This window comes from Arctopsyche grandis, chromosome 3 (genome assembly GCF_051622035.1).
Source record: "Arctopsyche grandis isolate Sample6627 chromosome 3, ASM5162203v2, whole genome shotgun sequence".
Lineage (NCBI taxonomy): Eukaryota > Metazoa > Arthropoda > Insecta > Trichoptera > Hydropsychidae > Arctopsyche > Arctopsyche grandis.
In genome coordinates, this window is record NC_135357.1 from 33,976,415 (window position 1) to 33,998,190 (window position 21,776).

Sequence of the window (21,776 nt, forward strand, 5' to 3'; positions counted from 1 at the left end):
CAGGAATGATGATTTTTTGCCGATTTTGGGGAACCGTTTCAACAATGATCACATAAAATTGACAAACTCCGATAAGAAATGATCGATTTGGAGTCACAAATCCCCCAAATCTAACCAGCAGTACGGTGGTTCGAACCCACTGATCACTTGGTGCTAAACATACACGCTACCATTAAGCCACACTGCTGGCTAAATACTTACATACATACAAAGTCTCTTTCGAAATTAAATATTAGATAACCAGTTATTTTAGGTTAGAATAGGTTGGGTTAAAGATGAATCAAATTAACTGGCCATTATTGAAGATTTATTATACTGGCTGTACCATATTTTATAATATTTTTTAAATACTAAAAAAATTATAATAGTCAAATTTGTAGAACTACCTGACAAAGCTAACAAAATATAATAAAAAAAAAGAATCGAGCGAAACCGGGTATTTCAGATTATGGGCTTATGTTTATTTTATACAACATATTTGTATGTTTATCAATTTTATTTGGAAAAAATGGCATAAAGATTTTGATGAAATTTCTCATCCTATTATGTATATTTCAGACCAAAAATTTATATTTTTTGAAGACCAAAAATTTATATTTTTTTGAAGACCAAAAATTTATATTGAATATTATATTTTTTTCGATTCAAATAAATTTAATAAAAAAACAAATGAATATTTACTATTAGATTCGCCATGTTTACACTGTTTATATTACAAATACTGAGCGAAGCCGGGTAAAACAACTAGTTTCTAATAATATCAAGTTTATTACATTATCCATGACAATATATACATATACATAGTTATTATACATAAAAGCATACTTTTAATTTTATGATTTTATTTTATCTTATTATTTTAAATCAACTAGTGTATTATTAAGACTATTTCCATTTTTTTTATTGAAATCGCTTTAAAGAAATTGGTTCGTCGCCATTTTCATAATTTTATTTAACCTCTTTGCGGGTTCTCAAAGTGTTGAAAGCGGTTTAAATCTGTCGTCACACCCGCCGAGAGGTTGGAAAAGGTGGTTTTCCTTTACATTTAGCATCTGCCCGACCGCAAATAAGCGATTATACCGGTCGCGGGTAAAACCGGACGAGCCGGAGCGAATTTCCGGTATCGCCAGCCGATTTTTCCCCTTTGACATTATCGGAAATCGGTCGATGCAATTGAAATAAAATTTGCGGAAAATTTTCCAAGCTCGCGGAAAACATTTCCGCGCTGGAAAATCAGCATGCAAAACACGTATTCGTATATTATATAGACTTAGATGTAATACACGAATTTGTAATGATTTACTTTGTATTTCACTATTACATATAATACATATTTGCTTGAATTGAAACAGACAGGTAGAAAATCTCTTTATTCTCTCAAATATTTGGGATTACACGCTTCAAATAATCCTATTATGATATATAATTTATTTATAACGTGAAATAAAGCCGCACTTTACAGCATTTCAATATAAAATTAAATAAACATTGATTTCATGCAAGTTTTTGTATTGATATAAATTGTATTTACTTTCTACTAGTGCTCTATACGCTATTTTAAATATGATTTTTTGGCTATACTCTATTTACATAAATAGTCTTGTTTGTATTTGTTTGTCCGTTATGTAAATAACGTAATGTAAATCTGCAGTTTTCAATTTCAAATCAACAATTTGGTATACTATTTCGTAGCATTCAGCCAGAAATGGTCTTTGAAAGGAAACTTTTACAACATTTATACTCCCGAGAAACGCCCAGCAATTCTTCAAAGATACGATGTTAAAGTGAATACTTACATACTATTTCATACCACTCAATCGTAAATGGTGTTTGAAAGCGAAGTGACAGCTTTGTAGAGCACTCTTTCAACATTTATACACCTGAGCAACGCCTAGCAATTACTCAAATATACATACTTTAAAAAAATGAACATTTGATTTTCCACTTTGTAAATCTAGTTTTTGATTTAGAACCAACAAATTTGGTATACTCTTTCATAGCACATATGATTTTTGAAAGAGAATTGGATGCATTCTGGAGCACTTTTCCAACTTTTATACTCCCGAGAAACGCCAAGCGATTCTGCAATATACTATGTAAAAGTGAACATGTATATGTCCGCTATGTAAATCTAAATTTTTATTTGATTTGGCATACTATTGACCCATGAATTTGGCATACTATTTCATAGCACCCAACTGTAAATGGAGTTTTAAGTGGGATTGAAAACCTCGTAAAGCACTGTTTCAACATTTATGTGTATGCCAGAGCAACTTCTACAAATGTCCTATTTAATAGTGAACATTTATATGACTGCTATGTAATTCCAAAGCTTTTGATTTAAAATATACAAATTTTGTATACTATTTCATAGCATTCAATTGAAAATGATTTTAAAAAGGTATCAGAACACTTATGAGCTGTTTTTCCCAACTTTCATCGTCCCAAGTAACGCCATGCAGCTACAAATGTCCTATGTAAAAGTGAACATACATATACATATACATATGTCTGCGGTCTACGTGACGAGCCAGAATGTTAAATTACAGAAAACACAAATATCGGAAGGCAAAGATCGAAAATCGAAAGATCAAAAAATCAGCTGATAAACTAAAAATAAAACTATCACTGTTTGATCTGTGTACATAAATGAAGCTTGTATTGGTTAGAAAGTTTGTTTTGGAGAAATAAACAATGAAATTTGAGGTTATGGGTAGCTGTTGAACTAATTGTATGTGATGTATGTATGTAAGCTTATTGTAAAAAACTAAATGTATGTAATCATATTAACAATTAGATACAACATAACTTCTTATTGAATACTTATCTCGCAAATAAAACTCCGTGAAGAGATATACTTTTAGCCGAGAAATGTCATATACATATGAGAGTTAAAACTATAAATATTTAAATATTAGAGATAACGAGAACCTATAGAGCAAATTTTATAAAATATAGAGTGAATGATAGGCTTTTAAACAATTAAAATCTGATATCGCCATATCAAGGCGAAAATGTTGAAGATTGATTATGGTAGCTTGCCGTACCGTCATAGACTTCACCGTACCCGAGATTCTAGATATTTGATACGCATTGTATACGATATTTTATCTCCAACGTAATGGCATACGATACATTAACGTATATTGATGACCAAAATGAGCAATATGGCAAAGTATGAAAACGATCGGATAAGAGATAAGAGATATAAAAAATTACCACTAACACGAAAACCATTTGAACTTAATAAGAGGTAAGTAAAAAAAAGGGTGCATGGTAAACGGTACATACTCACTTAATTTGCGCGAGCAGGGTACCACAGGAACAAGAGGAACAGGCTTTTCCTCCCGTGTACTGCGCGCGCACATTAATACGGGAGGAAAAGCCTGTTCCTCTTGTTCCTGCTGTATCCTGCTCGCGCAAATTAAGTGAGTATGTACCGTTTACCATGCACCCTTTTTTTTGGTATTTCGACTTAAGATCTTTCGATTTTCGATCTTTGCCTTCCGATATTTGTGTTTTCTGTAATTTAACATTCTGGCTCGTCACGGAGACCGATATGTCTGCTATGTAAATCAATTTTTTTTGATTTAGAATATACAAATTTTGTATACTATTTAATAGTATTCAATTGAAAATGATTTTAAAAAGGTATCAGAACACTTATGTACATATGAGCTGTTTTTCCCAACTTTCATCGTCCCAAGCAACGCCATGCAGCTAACTCAGCTTAACTATTCGTTTTCTTTTTCAATATATGTACTACGATAGAGAACAAAACTTTTTGAAATACTCTTACTATGTATTTACCTACAACTTGCATCCAGGCAAATTTAAATGCATTGACGTGTATTTTTTTATACTCTACTGTAGTAGAAATACATATGTACATTAAAAAAATGTATACAACAGTTTTACGATTGTATGCGAATAGCATAATAGTGAAATGGTTACAGTGTTAGAGAAAACCGTACAGAATGTTTTCAATATTTCACGACTTGTCTCCCCAATCTTTGTCGCAATCTTCCAAAAGAGAATACATCTGAAGTGAACTCGTTCTCCATCTCTCCACACAAAAGAATAAATAAATACAGAATACATTCTATTTATTTAGAGGTGTTTGAATTTCCCGCGAATGCATTTCGTTTCGTCATATTAAATATACACCCGATTCGGGTATTCCGAGTGCGATCTCTCTCTCGAGCGGAAAAGTGAGGGGATGCTGTGAATTATAGCACTGTAAAAATTTGCCTCGGGGTAAATTAGACCCCATGCGAGTCTCTAGTGCATCGTAAAACGTTCACACGTACGCTAAGCGCAATATAACTCATTTCTTATCTAAATATCAATTATTCATATTGTTAGAGTGTATTTGGGAATTATTTCCGCTTGTCGATCTCGATTTATTGATGTGTGTGTGTATGTGTATGGTTTTTTTACTTTATTTTATGTGTGATTAAATCTGTCGTTTTCTTTCAGTTCAATTTCGTCGGAAAACTGTTAGGACCAAAAGGAAATTCGCTGAAAAGGCTGCAAGAGGACACAATGTGCAAAATGGCCGTTTTAGGGAGAGGCTCTATGAAAGACAGACAAAAGGTTAGTACAATGTTAAATTAATGCGTTTATTCAATGTATTAAATGGTTGTTTAAGTTTATGGTCTATTCCTACTATACTAAGGATTGCAATATCTGTATACCGGTATACCGGTTGACCAGTAAATATAAAAAAAAATCGCCATCGCTAAATACCGCTTAATTCGTACAAATACAGGCATATTATTGCATAATATTACATTGAAAGTCGATTTTCTGCAATAGGTTGTCTGAAATTTGATTGTTTTCAATATTAAATGTTGCAATTTCAAATTGGTAAATTCACTGACAACACAGACTAACCAAATCGTAATAAATTCGATCATACAGTTGTTTCAATTATGATCGAAACTTAGTCCAAACTTTTTAATAATTAAATATGATATGCTAAAAATCTTTGAGAATTTGTAAATCGAGTTTTCAACCATAAGTACATTTATGTATGTATGTATATTGTAATATTTATTCAAGTGACAAAATATGTCAATTGACACCTTAAGTGTTCTTTTTTTAATAGTAAATCACACCTGATTTATTGTGTTTAAACAGTGAGTCACGCCATTTGCTTTTTACGCATGACGTCTATAGCAGTCATCCGCGGGGAAATGGTTATCTGTTGAAAAACCTATGAAAATCGGGAATGAACTTCGAACTTCAATACAAAATATTTTGTGTTTTCAAATGGTTTATTCAATTTTTTTTTAAATATATTCTCACATATGACACAAATAAAATAAAGCTTCAGACGAGCACAATACAAACATAAATTGATTTAATGAGATTATACAGTTTCGGTAAGTCACAAAACCTATTGTATTATTCGAAGTGTATAACTCCTGCTGCATTTAAAGACCAAAATAAATCCTTATGTGCACAAAAGAAGCCCAAAAACGAAACCTAAAGTAATAAAGATCAGCCTGCAGCGTTTACTTAAGATCTACGACATTAATCAGGAACTTCCATCCCTCGCAACATCCTCGAGATGACCCTCATCATCTCATCCCTAGAAGTCGTGCCACTGCTCTCACGTGGCTTCCAAGTCAAATTAGTAGCAGTTATCAAAAAGAAGGGTTGATAAGGTGCTATTTTCGTCTTCGGCATGTAATTCTCGACATCTTCCTGAGATGTAACCCCATCCATTACAACCAGACACTTCCGGTGTCCGAGCATCTCGTAAACGTCCTCCAACAATTTTTCGGTCTTTTTGACGGTTCCATTTTCGTTGATCGGTGAAATCATCAACTTATCAACCGCCAATCTGTTGAAACTTCGCTCTATACTCGCCCAACACTGTCCATTTATCCATATAACGTTCTTGTCGAAGTGGGCTAAGCCGTGTTTCTGGATATAAGCTCTGACAAGTTCCGTTTTCCCAATTCCAGATGGGCCGTTTATCATCGCCATCTGGACCTCATTTGGATTGCTCTGAATACGCTTAATCTTATCGTGCATATCTTGCATCTGCTTTTCCCTGCCTATAAAGAACTTATCGGGTTCTTTTAGGTCGAATTGTATGTATAATGAACTACCAAGAGCTTCTTTCAATTTCTCGTCTACTTCTTCTTCTTTTTCCTCTTCTTCCTCTTCCTCTTCCTCTTCTGATTCTTCTGTTTCTGTATCTGTGTCTTCTTCTTCGTCATCCTCTCCTTCTGCTTTCAATACTTTCTTACATAAATCATTCAACATGTTGTTAAAGAATCGACGTATTGCCTCGTTTTTATGATCTTCTAACATTTTTCGCTTTCTGTCTGTAAATTCCTTTTTAATTATAGCATTCAATTCTTCACAACTTGGCTGATTAACTGCTAGTACAAATTGCTTCAAAAAATCTTTGATATCGTCGTCTACAATAACATTATTTAAATCGATATCATGCGACGTTTCCCAATCGGGGAAGATTACAACATCAGAAACCAATGCATTGAGTTCTTTAATAGTTAGATCTTTTTTGTTCAAAGCCGATATGAAGACGTTGCGGAATATTTGAACTTCTTCATTGACAGTTCCATTAAAAAAATCGTCATATAGTTTTTTTGCATCAACATCAAAGACGTATTTTGCTAAAAATCCCCAATAAGGTTTGACTAAATGCTCCGTAAGATGCGTCTCCTTCTTTTCTAACCATTTGATCAGATTCAAAGAAACTCTAGTCATATTGAAATTGTTAATCTTTGGCTTCAGAGTCGGCACAATGATGTCGTTGAATCTGTATTGATTCTTCTCTTCCATCACGTCTAAAATGTCATCAGGTTCTTCGACCATTGTCACCAAATCTTTCAACTTCTTTTTGTAATCGCCCTTTTTAACATTTAACATTTCCCAAGTCTCTTCACTTACCATCTTCGGCCCGATGATACTCTCTAGATTGAGTGGAATGTTAGTATATACAATTACGTCTCTGTTAATTAACTTCTTGAACAGATCCTGTTGCTTCAGGTCGATGTATGAAAAGAAGTATCTGACTAGGCTAAAGTCACTGTTTGCGTCTGTTACGAGTTTGTTTAGATCGATTGATTTCTTTTTGGTCGTTGTGTGGATGGATTGAAGACATCTGTAGTATTCTTGGTCGTCTTTGGTGTAAAAGAATACCAAATCGCCGAACTTCATTGCGTCTTCTATGCTTGTTCCCAATTTGTATTTGTATGCAAAGGCGTCGCCTCTGCACTTGAACAGCATTAAAAGGCAATGGATATAGTCCATTGCACGTTTTTGAGGATCTGCTGGTGGTTTTGAAACTGAAGCTGAAGCAGCTGGAATGTTACATTAAAAATATCTTAAAGGTCAAAGGTTCACTTACATATAATATATGTACATATATATAAATTGTTGAGATTTGTAACAGATTAAATATTATATATATAACTTAACCATACCAGCAAGGTAAGATGAGTGAGGCTTTCGTTGTCCATCTTCTATCCTAGTTTTTCTGAAAATATAAAAAAAATCTGTATAAATTACTACGTTTTTTTAATGCAATTTCCCTCAAATTCTTTTGTGATAAATTCCAAGTCGAAAAATTGCAGATTTCAATTAAAATTAATATCAACAAATAAAAATTCTTTTATATAATCTTAGTCGTGGTAAGAAAATAAAAAATAGTCTGCGTAATATAAAGTTATAATGGTGAAAAAAATTTAAATGAAAATGCATATTTCTGACATTAACTATGTACACAAATGTTTTTAAATACATATGTATAATTGTATGAAGGATAATCTAATTTCTATAAATCATATTTACATAGTTGGTTTTTACATATCATAAGTGAGTAATTGTGAGATTATTGTGTCCTAATTCAACGCTTGAAATTTCATGCAAAATTTATCTATAAGCTTATCAAAGTACTCTTCACACATGTCTACTAATTTTTTCAACAATTTCCTTATCAACATACATATTTTTTTATTTTATTTTTATTTTTACAAATCAATACACACTCGTCATTACAGATTTGCTCCAATGCGACGGGTGTACGTTAACGAAATACAGAATACATAAACAATCAGAAATCAGAAATACAGCAATACATATACAATTAGAATATATAGCATATAACAATTAATCATAAATAATAATCATAGAGACATCTATGGATTATTTTTAGACTTTTTTTGTGTACAATTTTTATACATATAATAAATATGAAATTATAGAGATGTCTATAGAGATAACTATAGATTTCAGATTACTGTGTATAATTATTACAAATTATACACAGGCAGATTTTTTGTGACAACAGGAATAGATCTAATACCAATTTTCAGGAACCGTTTCAGCAATGATCAGATAAAATTGGCAAATTCTGATAGAGAAACGATCGATTTGGAGTCACAAAACCCCCAAATCTAACCAGCAGATGGCGAGGACTCGAACCTTTAACCTCAGTGGTGCTAAATATATACGCTACCACTAAGCCAAACTGCTGGCTGTGTACATACATATATAAAAAATAAACTGCCACTTCCGGTTGGTGGATGCTTACCAAATTTTATACATAACTTGGTATTAATCTTAAACTTCGAGATATGAAATTTCAGTTCAATAAACTAAAAGGTTTCTGAGAAAGAGATAAAAAACCTCGATTCTCTAGAGTTTAAGTGCTACTTCCGGTTCAGGTAAAAATATTCAAAAAATATAAGGTTATAAAGATTATAATATATATTACAATTCACACATACCGCAAGTATTATGAAATACTAATAGCCATAGCAGAATTTTTGATACAAATTGAGCGCAAATGTATGGAAATTTGCACAAGACAAAAGTTCTACTTCCAGTTGTTGGATTTTGTTCAATTTTTTTTTAATACTATAAATCACTATCAGTATTATACAAAATAAATATCAAGAAGATTAAAATAATTAAAAAGGTCAAAATAAAATAATAAAATATTGTTTTAAAAAAAATACTACTTCCGGTTTACGAATTCTGACTGGTTTAAGCTTAAACTGATAGATTTCCGCTACCATTTCCGGTCAACTTAAAAAATTGAAAAAAAATTACATCGTGTCGATAAGAATTTCAGTAACCAATACTAAGTTTCAGTTCGATAGGACTAACGGTGTTCAAAAAATCCCCAAAATACACAGACACACACACATTTTTTTCTCTATCATGAAAACGTGATCAGTGATCAATTCTCAGTTCGAATTAATCTAAATCTCTAGTTCAAATTTTCGCATGATCACAAAACTTCATTTATTGTTACTACGTACATATGTAGATCAATTGCACAATGATATTTCGATTATAATGATTTTTCGTGTCGCTTAGGTACAGTTGATAAGAAAACCGACGGCTGATAATAGATAAAGAGTTGTTAAAAGATAATCCAAGTAAAAAGGTCACATTACTTTAAGTATTATCTTTTCATTATTTTATATATAACGATAATATCATGTTAAGTTACTTGTTGACTGATACTATTTTCTATAAAAAATATTAATCGTATGTTCATAAAGCTTAAATATATAAAAAAAAAACTACATATTTTATATTCAGACATAAATATGAAGTAAATTATGATGTAATTATTACAACGAACTAATATGTATAATACATATAATATAAAACATATTTTTTAGCTATTTGATTTTTGATTTTCATCCACGATAGTATACGTAAGCGGACACGAACTTATGCAATTATCAAAATATTTTCTAAAGCCCTTTTTTTTTAAATACTTCACAAATAATAATCATTTCAACCAACCTCTTTTTTTTATTTTTCTCCCCACTTTTCGCACCGTTCCTGGAATCTATTTTCTTTTCCATGTTTTATTTCAATAAAACGACCAGGACAAGGCACTGAATAGGAATATGTCCATATCTACCTTTCGTTTTATACTCAAATCATATCTTATCTGACGATAAATCATAAACTGATACACATTTCAAGTACATGTGTACATAACGTTGGCCTGAAAAGTTCGAAAAATCTTTTTTTGTTAGAATTTGATTTTATTATTCAATATAGTTGCTTTCGAGGGCGATACAACGATTATAGCGGTCATACAATTTTTCGATACCATTTTTATAGTACGATTTATCTTTAGCCTCAAAATAGGCTTCAGTTTCGGTGATAACCTCTTCATCAGCGCAAAATTTCTGTCCAGCGAGCATCCTCTTGAGGTCTGAGAACAGGAAAAAGTCGCTGGGGGCTAGATCTGGAGAATACGGTGGATGCAGAAGCAATTCGAAGCCCAATTCATGCAATTTTGCCATCGTTTTCATTGATTTGTGACACGGTGCATTGTCTTGATGAAACAGCACTTTCTTCTTCTTCAAATGGGGCCGTTTTTACGCGATTTCGTCCTTCAAACACTCCAATAACGCTACGTAATAGTCGCTGTTTATGGTTTTTCCCTTTTTAAGATAGTCGATGAATATTATACCATGCGCATACCAAAATACCGACTTTTGCGTCTTTCCACGCTTTGGAGTCAGTTCATCACGTGCAGTCCACTCGGCCAACTGTCGATTGGACTCCGGTGTGAAATGATGGAGCCATGTTTCATCCATTGTCACATATCGACGCAAAAATTCGGGTTTATGACGATTGAACAGCTCCAAACACTGCTCAGAATCATCAATTCGTTGTTGTTTTTGGTCGATTGTGAGCTCGCGCGGCACCCACTATGAACAGAGCTTTCGCATACCCAAATATTCATTCACGATATGTCCAACACGTTCCTTTGATATATTTAGGGTGTCAGGTATCTCAATCAACTTCACTTTACGGTTATCCAAAATTATTTTGTGGACTTTTTTGATGTTTTCGTCGGAAACAGCCTCTTTGGGGAGTCCACTTCGTGCATCGTTTAAACTTAGCAAACCACTTCTCAACGGTTGATTTTCCTGGTGCAAGGTCCGAATAATGTTTATCAAGCCAAGCTTTGGCTTCAATAGTATTTTTTTCGCCAAAAAGCAATGCTTTATTAACACACGGAATTCCTTTTTATCCATTTTTTCAAACTAATAAAAGTTGCTTCACTCAAAATGCTATAACTCACAAACTAATAGTACGACAGCTGTCAAATTTATACACGTGTCTTTTGAAGGCTTGGGCTGACTAAAAATCATATGGATTTAATACTAGTAGCGCCATCTATGTGTCAGCCTATGAACTTTTCAGCCCACCTGATATATATTGAATGGTTCGGAGCGTGGCTTAAGCTAAATAAATTTTAAATATCGAAAATAAATCAAATTTTATGACTATCGATATTTCTAGCCAGCATTTTGGCTTAATGGTAGCATATATGTTTGATCCACCAAAACTGCTGGTCAGATTTGGGGGTTTTGTGACTCCAAATCGATCGTTTATCTATCAGAGTTTGCCAATTTTATCTGATCATTGCTGAAACGGTTCCTCAAATCGGCAAATAAATCCTTTCCTGTTGTTACAAAAAATCGTATGTACAATTTGTAAAAATTGTGCACAAAATCTAAATCTATAGATGTCTCAATAATCATCTGTATTTATTCTGTGCATAAATTCTAATAATTGTGCACATTATGTACTAAATTAGTTGTTAAAATTAATTAAATGGTCCTTGCGGCCGTATATATGTATGTAAAATAAAAAAAATGATTGTGTACTAAAAATATATATACAATTTCTTGATGTGTATAGTACACTCGTCGCATTGGAGCGATCTGCAATGACGAGTGTACTTTGATTGAATAACATTAAAAATAAAATTTCTTTATTATTGATATTTAATTTCATATATTCGCGGTGCGTTTTTGTCGCCGCGCTCTTTTTCCTCGAGTAGTTTTTTGACGCAATCTTTTGTCGCTTTACGATATTGTCAGCAATATAGTTCGATGATTAATACTAACCACTGAGAGGTCCTAAGTTCAAACCTTGTTTGACCTCGATTAAAAATAATTTTATTCTGAGAGTTATTGCAATGCTGCTGGTCAGACTTGGATAGTTTTGACTTCAAGTCAACTGTTTTCTATCAGAGTTTGTCAAACTTGTCAATATGAATATAAAATTAAATATATTTAAAAGGTATTTGAAAAAAATTCGACCGCGTGTGACACATTTCTGACCGAACATTTCTGACCAGAACCGACACATTTCTTTTAATTCAATTACTTAATATGCCAACACCCATGCGATGACATGTCATCGGGAACAGCACTAGTATTGAATAGAGTGATATTACTATTTATTTTTTTAATTTCAGGAAGAAGAATTGCGCACAAGCGGGGATCCCAAATTTTCGCACCTTTCCGAAGACCTCCACGTGGAAATAAGCGCGTTTGCGACCCCTGCCGAAGCACACGCAAGGATTGCCTACGCATTGGCCGAAGTCAGGAGATTTCTAGTTCCGGTAAATGTTTAATATTAATTCTATATCTATATCCATATCCTAAGAGGGCTGGATACCAGTAACCTTAATTTTGTTGCCGCTCATTTCTTCGATATATATATTGAGTGAATGCAACAGTTGCGCTTCGACCAGATAATACCTATTCTAAATCGACAAAATCGAGGTTTCGCATTCTCCAGTTTTCTCTTCCGAAACTGGACCAATTTAAAAAATAAAAAATCATCATCGGTACGAGAAAGATATTTTCTATGTTTGTGTTTTCGTATTTTTTTAAAAATCAACCGTTAAACTAGAACGCTGGACTCTTTTTGTGTGTGTAAAAACGAGGCGATTTCATAGATGTTTGGCAGCTCCTAAGCTCCTATAAAAAATAACTAATTAAAAAAATAAAACCACAAAAACATGCCTATGGTGGATATCCATAGCATATTAAAAAATAATTTATCTAGTGCCATAATTGAGGAAGGGAGAAGTGTAATACGTTTGTATGGACAAGGCACTGGTGTCCAGCCCTCTTAATATACATACATACGTGCATAAATATACACATGTATACATACATCGACAATCCAAATCAAATATATGTATTGAATAATTTAAAAAAATCAACGTTTCATACAACATTGTGAATTCTTCCCGTTGAATTTCGATGCCATTGACGATAGGCAACATACAATATTAAACTCCACGTGTTCAGTTTGATTCCCGTTGCAAATTTATATATTGTGCGAATGGAAATGCGGAGGGGAAAGAGAGTAGGGAATAACGGAAAAACGACCTTTTTAATCTCCGGGGACGAGAGCCCGAAAGCCCTTTTTTGGCATTGTTGTGTGTGGATTTAAAGTATATCAAAAGCTGATGTTTCGATCTTCGGGGAAAACCCTTCGCCTGTCGGAAAAGCTCTCGATTAACCGGAAATGCAGGATTAACAGCGTCGGCCCATCCCCGATGACGTACAGGCTGTCCCAGACATGTGTTATTCAACTATAAGAACCAATCACGTACATATGAGACGTTCAATCTCAAAATCCAACTCTACTTCGTTCGAGCCAGCAGCGTGGCTCGGTGATTGCATTTATGCTAAGCACCGAGTATTCACCAGGTTCGATATTGTGAGCTGACCTTGATTTAAAACAATTTATTCCGAGTATAATCTTTAATGCTGCTGGTCAGACTTGGATATTTGTGACTCCATGTCGATCGTTTCCAATTTATCTGACGGTTCCTTCATTAAATTGGCTAAAAAATATACAATAGAGTGAAAAAACAAAAAGTTTTAGGCGTTCAAACAATTGAAATGTGACATGGCGAAAAGTAAGAAGAGTCTAAACAAACGCTGAATAAACGTCAGGCACTTTTTCGTGGGAGAAAAGAATAAATCAGCTGATAACTAAAAATAAAACTATCACTGTTTGATCTGTGTACATGTGTAGCTTGTATTGGTTAGAAAGTTTGTTATGAAGGAATAAACAATTAAATTTGAGGTTATGAGTTGCTACCGGCAATATGTATGCTCACTTATGCCGGGAACCTTACAGTTTATAGTAATAGTTTATTAATAACCTTACAGTAATAGTTTATTAATACTAAGATTACTTTAAGAATAGTTTATCAATATATGATTGTCCATAAATGAGTTTATGTATTTACAGAAATGAACTTTTCAATCAGCAGATAAATTAAATCAGCTGATAACTAAAAATAAGTGTATGTGATGTATGTATTTAAGCTTATTGTAAAAAGCTAAATGTATGTAAGTTTATTGTAAATCATATTAACAATTATATACAACATAACTTCTTATTGAATACCTATCTCGCAGATAAAACCGACTGAGGAGATATACAGTGAAATGTCAGATTTGACATATTTGGCCTAATATCAATATATATCGTGTATTACATTACATGAAGCTAGACGCCAAATTTGAAATTTATATATACATATGAGAGTTAAAACTATAAATATTTAAATATTTGAGATAACGAGAACCTATAGAGCAAATTTTATTAAATATAGAGTGAATTATAGGCGTTTAAACAATTAAAATCTTATATGGCCATATCAAGGCGAACAGGTTGGAAGACACGGGACGAACGCTTATTACGGGCCCCGTTTTTAAAACACGTTGTATACGATATTTTATCTCCAACGTAATGGCAGACGATACATTAACGTGTATTGATGACCAAAATGAGCAATATGGCAAAGTATGAAAACGATCGGATAAGAGATAAAAATGGCCACTAACACGAAAGCCATGTGAAACGTAAAGGAGGTATGTAAAAATATACATTAAAAATTTAGAGTGAAAAAAGAAAAAGTTATAGGTGTTTAAACAATTAAAATCTGACATGGCGAAAAGTAAGAAGAGTCTAAACAAACGCTGAAAAAACGTCAGGCACTTTTTCGTGGGAGAAAAGAAAAATAGTACATAAAAATGTACATAAGAGAGTAGATGTAGATTCCATTCAAATTTAAAAAAATAATGATGAGCGCAGCTTGCCAGACAAATATATTAAAATAATATCCGATAATCTACGCTCACCAAGGTGGAAAATATCGCATTCAATATTATAAATAGAAGCACACGACTTTACCAAAGTCGAACAACCCCCTCCCTCTCCACCTGGCACATTATCCATTTTCGAAGCTAGGGTTTTTAAAACGGCATGGCCCATCCCCAAGAATTAAAGTTTCAAAAGTTCGAACGTCCACCGGCCGGAATAAAGTGCGCCGGGGCTAATCTGCGAAAGCTTCGCGGCGCAAGTTTTATTTCCCGTGAGGGGGCTAACTATCCCCCAACTTCTGAGAATATATATAAAGCCCTTGAAGTCCTCGCGCTCTGATGAATATTGAGTGCGTATTAATCAGTCGGCGGCCGTTGGCGTCGAGCGCATCGAACGGTACCGGGACGTTAACGGTAAACGGACCCAGCTTCATTTGCATCTCACCCAACTTGTGGATTTCTAATCTATTATACACATCTGATGTATGCATATCGCACGTGATGATTCCTTGATGATTTTAACTCTGTGTGATAGCACTATACGTGTCGCAAACTCGACTCAAACCTTTGAGGATTAATGGAATATGTAATGCTAACCTGTGAGGTATTCATATGTAATAACGGCTTCTAGCAAAGTTTTGATACAAATTAAAGTCTGGGTTCACTTTTTGCGACGCGGCGTTCGTTTGTTCATTACAGAAATTCCAATAAAATAAAAAGGGACCCAGATATATAAAGAGAGGTACTCCTCCCATATAATCTCGTAAAAATTTCGAAAAAAATATAATGCATTGTTTTGGCATTTCATTCACCAATACAAAGTTTTAATATGACAGGATTAATGATATTCGAATTTCAATTTACACACTCATTTTTTGAATATCATTGAACATTTATTTATCAATAATCGAGTTAATGTTGAAATCAGTCAAAATCTAAAGGTCTAATTTTCTCATTATCTGTAAACTGTGATCCCAAAGTGAGCTCAAATCTTTAATCTTGTAAAAATTTTAAAATCTAAAGAATTATATAATAAAAACAGTAGTACGAATACGGTTATAACGAATTTTGGGCTGCTGCTAAAAAATAGCTACATTCAATTTGGTTCAAGAGTTTTACCATGTAGTAAAAAACTAACGATGAAAGGTCAATTCCATAAATGGCTTACAAGAAGATTCTTTTCATTTTTGAAATTTGACATTATTTGAATAAAAAAAATTTGCTCTTCTCAAGTGACACTATTGATAACAATAACGTCATATTTTAACTAGTTGGCAAGACGAACAACATAAGAAACATTTCTGTGAATTTCTTTACTATAATCTTATTCTTTTTAAAATTTATACAATTGATTATACATAAACCTTCTCGTTAACAAGATATTAAAAATTTGAGTGTTTCTTAATCTGCAAAAAAATTAAATTATAATTATTAAAAAATATATTTTTTAATACATGTAAATAGATAATAGCCATATTTTTATTTATACAAGCATATTAACACTTAATATTAGTGAAATGTATTCATTAAAAAAAATAGAGACAGATTTATGTATCTTCCCGCTGTCTCATGACTACCAAGTTCGACACATAGCAAATAGTCACATGAAAATTAGACAGATGGATGATAGTTCTGTACTGTATATATTGAAGAGTAGTCAGAAGTAAGGGGAGTCAAGTCAAAGTACAAGTAAACAATCAAGGAGGTTTCAGATATTTAACAAAAGCTCTTCTGGTGGTAACCATGTTCCAAATGAATCCTGAGACCAGCCCGCCGGCTTTCATACATGTTTTGTAAGCCGTCCGGGTTTGGCCGTTTAGTCGAGCTCGCCCATTGGTCGGTGAACCGAGCTCTCCGATTGGTCGATGAGTCGAGCTCTCAGATTAGACGGAAAGTGCACTCATCGTCCTATCTTTACGCAACAATATGTATATATATATATATATATATATATATATATATATATATATATATATATATATATATATATATGTATATATATATATATATATATATATATATATATATATATACATATGTGTGTGTGTAGAAAATAGATAATAATAACTTGCCTTCGATTTATGAAACATACCGATTGTGCTGAATTTTAGCATAAAATATTCTTTGATTCGTAAAAGGCCTCAATACATTTTTAGACGGGTGTATTATTTTTTAGACCCATTGATAAGGGCCGACTTTATCATCTATTATATTCAACGTCGAAACCTTTCGATGATCCGGAGAAAGCTCAACGTAATCCTGGTGGAAATAATATATAAAAAAACCGCTTTTCGGGACTTTTTAGCTTTATTGCCAAAACTCGAAATAACGCTCCTCGGTAATAGATATGTAGTAGTGCGGTAGAGTATTACGCGAAACTCATGAATAATTCACGAACTCCCCACTTAACCTTCCTAAAACTCCCTTTTCAATAAAAATATATTGTTATTTTATAATTTATTAATATAGAACACACGTGTGTGGATATTAAGCGTATAGTTATAGGTGGGTGTATTGAATTTCGATGGGTTTCATGTCGTTTCGCATATTTTTCGCGTCGGGTCACGTCCTTCTGAACGCGTGTTTGACCTGGAATGTTTTAGTACACGTTGTAATGCAGGGTCGTTTTGTATGTAATAAACCCCCCTGACCCGAAAACTACCCCACAATACCGGATATAACACCGTCGTTAATTACTATAGGCGAAAATTCTCCGATCTGATGAAATTGGATGATAGCATTTCGTCCGGTTGTTAAATTATATACATACATATAATGTACTTGGCATTTATATTTATTTGAATAGACGAATTGAATCGATGCAGTTTCATACAGTGTTGACATGCGTAATCTTATCAGGCAAATATGATAAATAGATAAAATTTGCTGATATGTCAAATCGTTATAAGAGTAGCGTTGTAATGTTCCAAAAGTTATTGTTGAAATAATCAAATAAATTACTGGTGTTAGAAATTTAATTTACAGCTATTTTTATACTCAGTAATATTGTGTGTATTCTTAATAGTAAATACGACAAAAATTCAGTTAAAAGCCTTCAACTGTTTAGGATTAATGTGAGGTAGAATCAAACCAATAGATTTTCTGCATTTTTCATACATATTTTTGGTATATTCTTGATTTTTTGAATCTAATAAAGCAAAATTTGATCTAAAAAATTTAATATTTCATTGTTATATTAAAATTCATATACATACATTTTATTTATAAAACTGCTTTTTAATATATCCAATTTAAAATAATGATGTTTATTAATATTTTTTTCAAGATTAGTCATTTTAGAATAAGGATTTTCAATGAGAATATTTGCTATTTTATCTTCGATAGCCTATAAAGAACGCTTGAACAAAATTAACTGATATTTCCACATAATTAGCCAATTTGACTGAAATTAACCAATTTTTTTTAATTCAATATACATATAAGTATGTACATGAAAATTATTCTTTATTAACTTTCTTCATAATAAAGACCAATAACACTCAAAACTAAAAACAGCATCAAACACGCAATTCAATTCTGTATTACTATCCTTAAACGAACCCTTAGTTAAATACCACTTAGGAAAACTTTAACCCTACCTATGTACATATGTATGTATGTATATGTATTGTATATTTGAACACCGTGAAAAGTTAACTTAGCACCTGGTTGGAATTGTTTGAGCAAACACTCCTGCTTCAATAATTACGTATACATATTTTTAATTTTTTTTTTTTTTTTTTACATATATACCAGGAAGGCCTTACAGGTAAATCCCAATGCGCCTTCCTGGCCAATTACAAATTACAATTACAATTACAAATGCAGCATTTTTATTACAAGTCGTTGAATTACGAGACACTGAAAAACTCGCAAATTAACGAGACATCTATGAATTGTACATAAATTTTATTGTACATTAATCATACATCAAATAGTGGTGACATAGTAGGTAGGAAGGATTTTTAGCCAATTTTTTTCCGGGAACCGTTTCAACAATGAAATCAGAGAAAATTGGCAAACTCTGATAGGAAACGATCAACCTGGAGTCACAAATCCAGGTCTGATCAACAGCATACTCTGAAAAATACATTTTCATTCGAGGCCCGGGCCAGGTATCGAACCCCGGCGCCTCTCGACGCTAAGCAGAAGCTTAACGATCGAGCTATGCTGCTGGCTATGTATATCTACTATTCTACTATCTTCTTAATGTATACTAATTTGAATCGTGTTAAAGAATAATTCATCTAGTAGATTTTATTGATGATTCCGAAATATGATTCTACTGAATAGGACTAATTTTAATTTAATTTATCCCACACATTCTCCATATTTCGTTTACTCATATCAATAGGCTCAAGATATGACTTTTATTTTTGCCATAGAATTACAAATATTCGTTAACAATTTCAATGCTGAGCTAGAATCTATGCTATGCTGATATTTTATAAAATAGCTCTGTCTCACAAATGTTTTGACAATGTAGAGGTTCTTGGAAGGCACGTCTACCAGCATCTTGCATAAAGCACGCTATACAGTACCTATATTTATTCATTATTTTCGTAACAAAAAAATCTGGAAATATTAGAAGGAGCGTCATTTTCGTCGTTATCGCTATCGCTTTCAGACTCTAATTCGCTGTCGATTTCGTATTCACTCTCTATTCCATACTCAACATCAGTGTCATACATATTCTCCATACTAAAACGTTATAAAAAAAAAATAATAGTTACAACACTCGAATGTTTATTCGATTTGTATACTCTTAGATTTGTTTATTCAAAATCTGCATTCTCTAAGATGAATCCGCACTCTCTAAGACGCTCCAAGTTGTAAATGTGTAGCGGAAAATCAAGTAGATACGTAATTCAAGTCGAAATATTTCGATTATTCTGTCGTTTATTTTATCGAGGTAAGCCAGTTATCAATAGAATTTTTGTTATTAATCCACAAGAATAGTCGAAATATGATTTTTCTAAGTGGAATTTTATTTAATTCTCATATAAAGATAATTTAATATATTATCCCTATTAATTCAATTCGGATTCGTGTAAATACGAGTAAACACTAGTAAGAGCTTTTTGTTCGTAATTTTACCGATTTAAAGTTCACCACACATCCAATTAACCCTTTTAAACGAAATCAAAAAATAGTGTGACCAGAACACTATCCTAATAAACATGTTTCAATATAAAATACTCAATATAATATAGTATTAACAGTGGGGAAAAATCCCAAGTGAAAATACGTAATTTTGACTTTTGATTTGAACTGGACGACTACTTAGAGAGATTTGAAAGCTGAAAAGTACTACAAATGAAAGATAAAATACCCGACTGTAGATTCCAATATTAATAATAAGAAATCGACCGAACAACACCAAGATATTGAAAAATCGCGCGATTTAAAAAACACATATGTATATCTCCGAATCTCGAGCCAATCAACACTTTTTATTACCAGATTCGTGTTCACTGGGCATTGATCTATAAGAAAAGTCATATCTCGTCTCTGAAACATATTAAAAGTCGTCATTTGTCGAACAGTGTAACTAATAAACTGAACTACACAAAGCAAATTTATATACAATACAATGATGATAATAACAATAAACCCATGTTTTTCAAATGACAATAAACCGCTTTATTAGTTTTCAAAGCAAAGAGCAAAAAAGCATGGTTTTTCTATGAAATTGACAATCACCGATCTTTGGTGATAACTATGAAATTATGTATACATACAATAGCCGAATTCCAGCTATTTGTTTGTTCTTTTGTCTTTTTGTTTATTTTCGGTAAAGCTATTAAATAACATACATAATATCAAATACAATACTAAAACCAGAAAAAAATATTTTGTCGTGGATGGGTCTCGAGCCCATAATCCTCGTACTGATAAATCAAACGCATTACCGTTGAGCTTGTCGTGGATTTGACATTTAGCTTTAATTAAAAATACATACATAAATTACTTCTTGTACTCAATTGAAAATATTTATTCAGAGTATTTATACAGCCCTGCTGGTCAGACTTTTGTTTTTATCTTAGACTTAGATAGTTTGCCGATTTATCTAATTTCATTGTTGAAACTATCCTACCTAATAAGTATAAGTTGACAAAACCTGCGGTGTGGACTAGTAGTTAGCATATTATGCTTTCCATCTCTCTTGCTAATCTCAGGTTATTCAGCATTTTGAAGTTCGCCAATTTCATTATAAAATGCTGCTAAAAATTCTCCATAGAATTTGTATGAATTCGCATTGTATAAAATGTGTTGTGCCATTGTGGATGTTTGTATGAATTCGCATTGTATAAAATGCTTATGTACATACATATATCGATTGTATTGTATTTGAATAAGTAAACTCGTCGCTTTGGAGCGATCTGTAAAGGCGAGTGTTCATGTTCTATGAAATAAAAATGAAAAAAAATAAAAATTTATATTCTTAATAAGTATTGTGCACATTGATATTTCAACGGATTTTTTTTATTGTAAAATCAATTTTCAATAGTTAATATTCGTTATATACTTATTTCGTGCAAATTTAAAGACTAAAAAATATAGAGTGAAAAAAGAAAAAGTTATAGGCGTTTAACAATTAAAATCTGATATAGCGACAGGGTGGCAAAAAGGGAAAAAAAGACCGGAAGAGTGTGGATAAACACGGCAACTCTCTAATAGACGTCACGCAGAATGATAATGGAGTATTTCCAAACGTGTCTATTACGATTATTTTTCACCATCGTAATGGCGGATTTGATTTCCACATATATTGATAGCCAAACCGAGCAAAATGACAAAATATGAAAATGATCGGATAAGAAACCAAAT

General features: G+C 32.6%; 2 protein-coding genes across 4 annotated transcripts in view; one reads left to right on the plus strand and one right to left on the minus strand.

Moving 5' to 3' along the window:
* The window catches only part of LOC143909282 (uncharacterized), a 464,755-nt gene that overhangs the window by 396,729 nt on the left and 46,250 nt on the right, over positions 1-21,776 (plus strand). For all 3 annotated transcript variants that reach the window (XM_077427196.1, XM_077427195.1, XM_077427197.1), the window contains 2 exons: positions 4,480-4,596; positions 12,290-12,436. In XM_077427196.1, the coding sequence (XP_077283322.1) occupies positions 4,480-4,596; positions 12,290-12,436 (264 nt within the window). The remainder of the gene's footprint in view (positions 1-4,479; positions 4,597-12,289; positions 12,437-21,776) is intronic.
* LOC143909280 (uncharacterized) lies at positions 5,265-9,957 on the minus strand. Its single transcript, XM_077427191.1, has 3 exons — positions 9,805-9,957; positions 7,467-7,519; positions 5,265-7,343 (listed from the first exon to the last, which is right to left on the minus strand). The coding sequence occupies exons 1-3, from the start codon at positions 9,864-9,866 to the stop codon at positions 5,539-5,541; spliced, it is 1,920 nt and encodes a 639-aa protein (XP_077283317.1). The 5' UTR covers positions 9,867-9,957; the 3' UTR covers positions 5,265-5,538.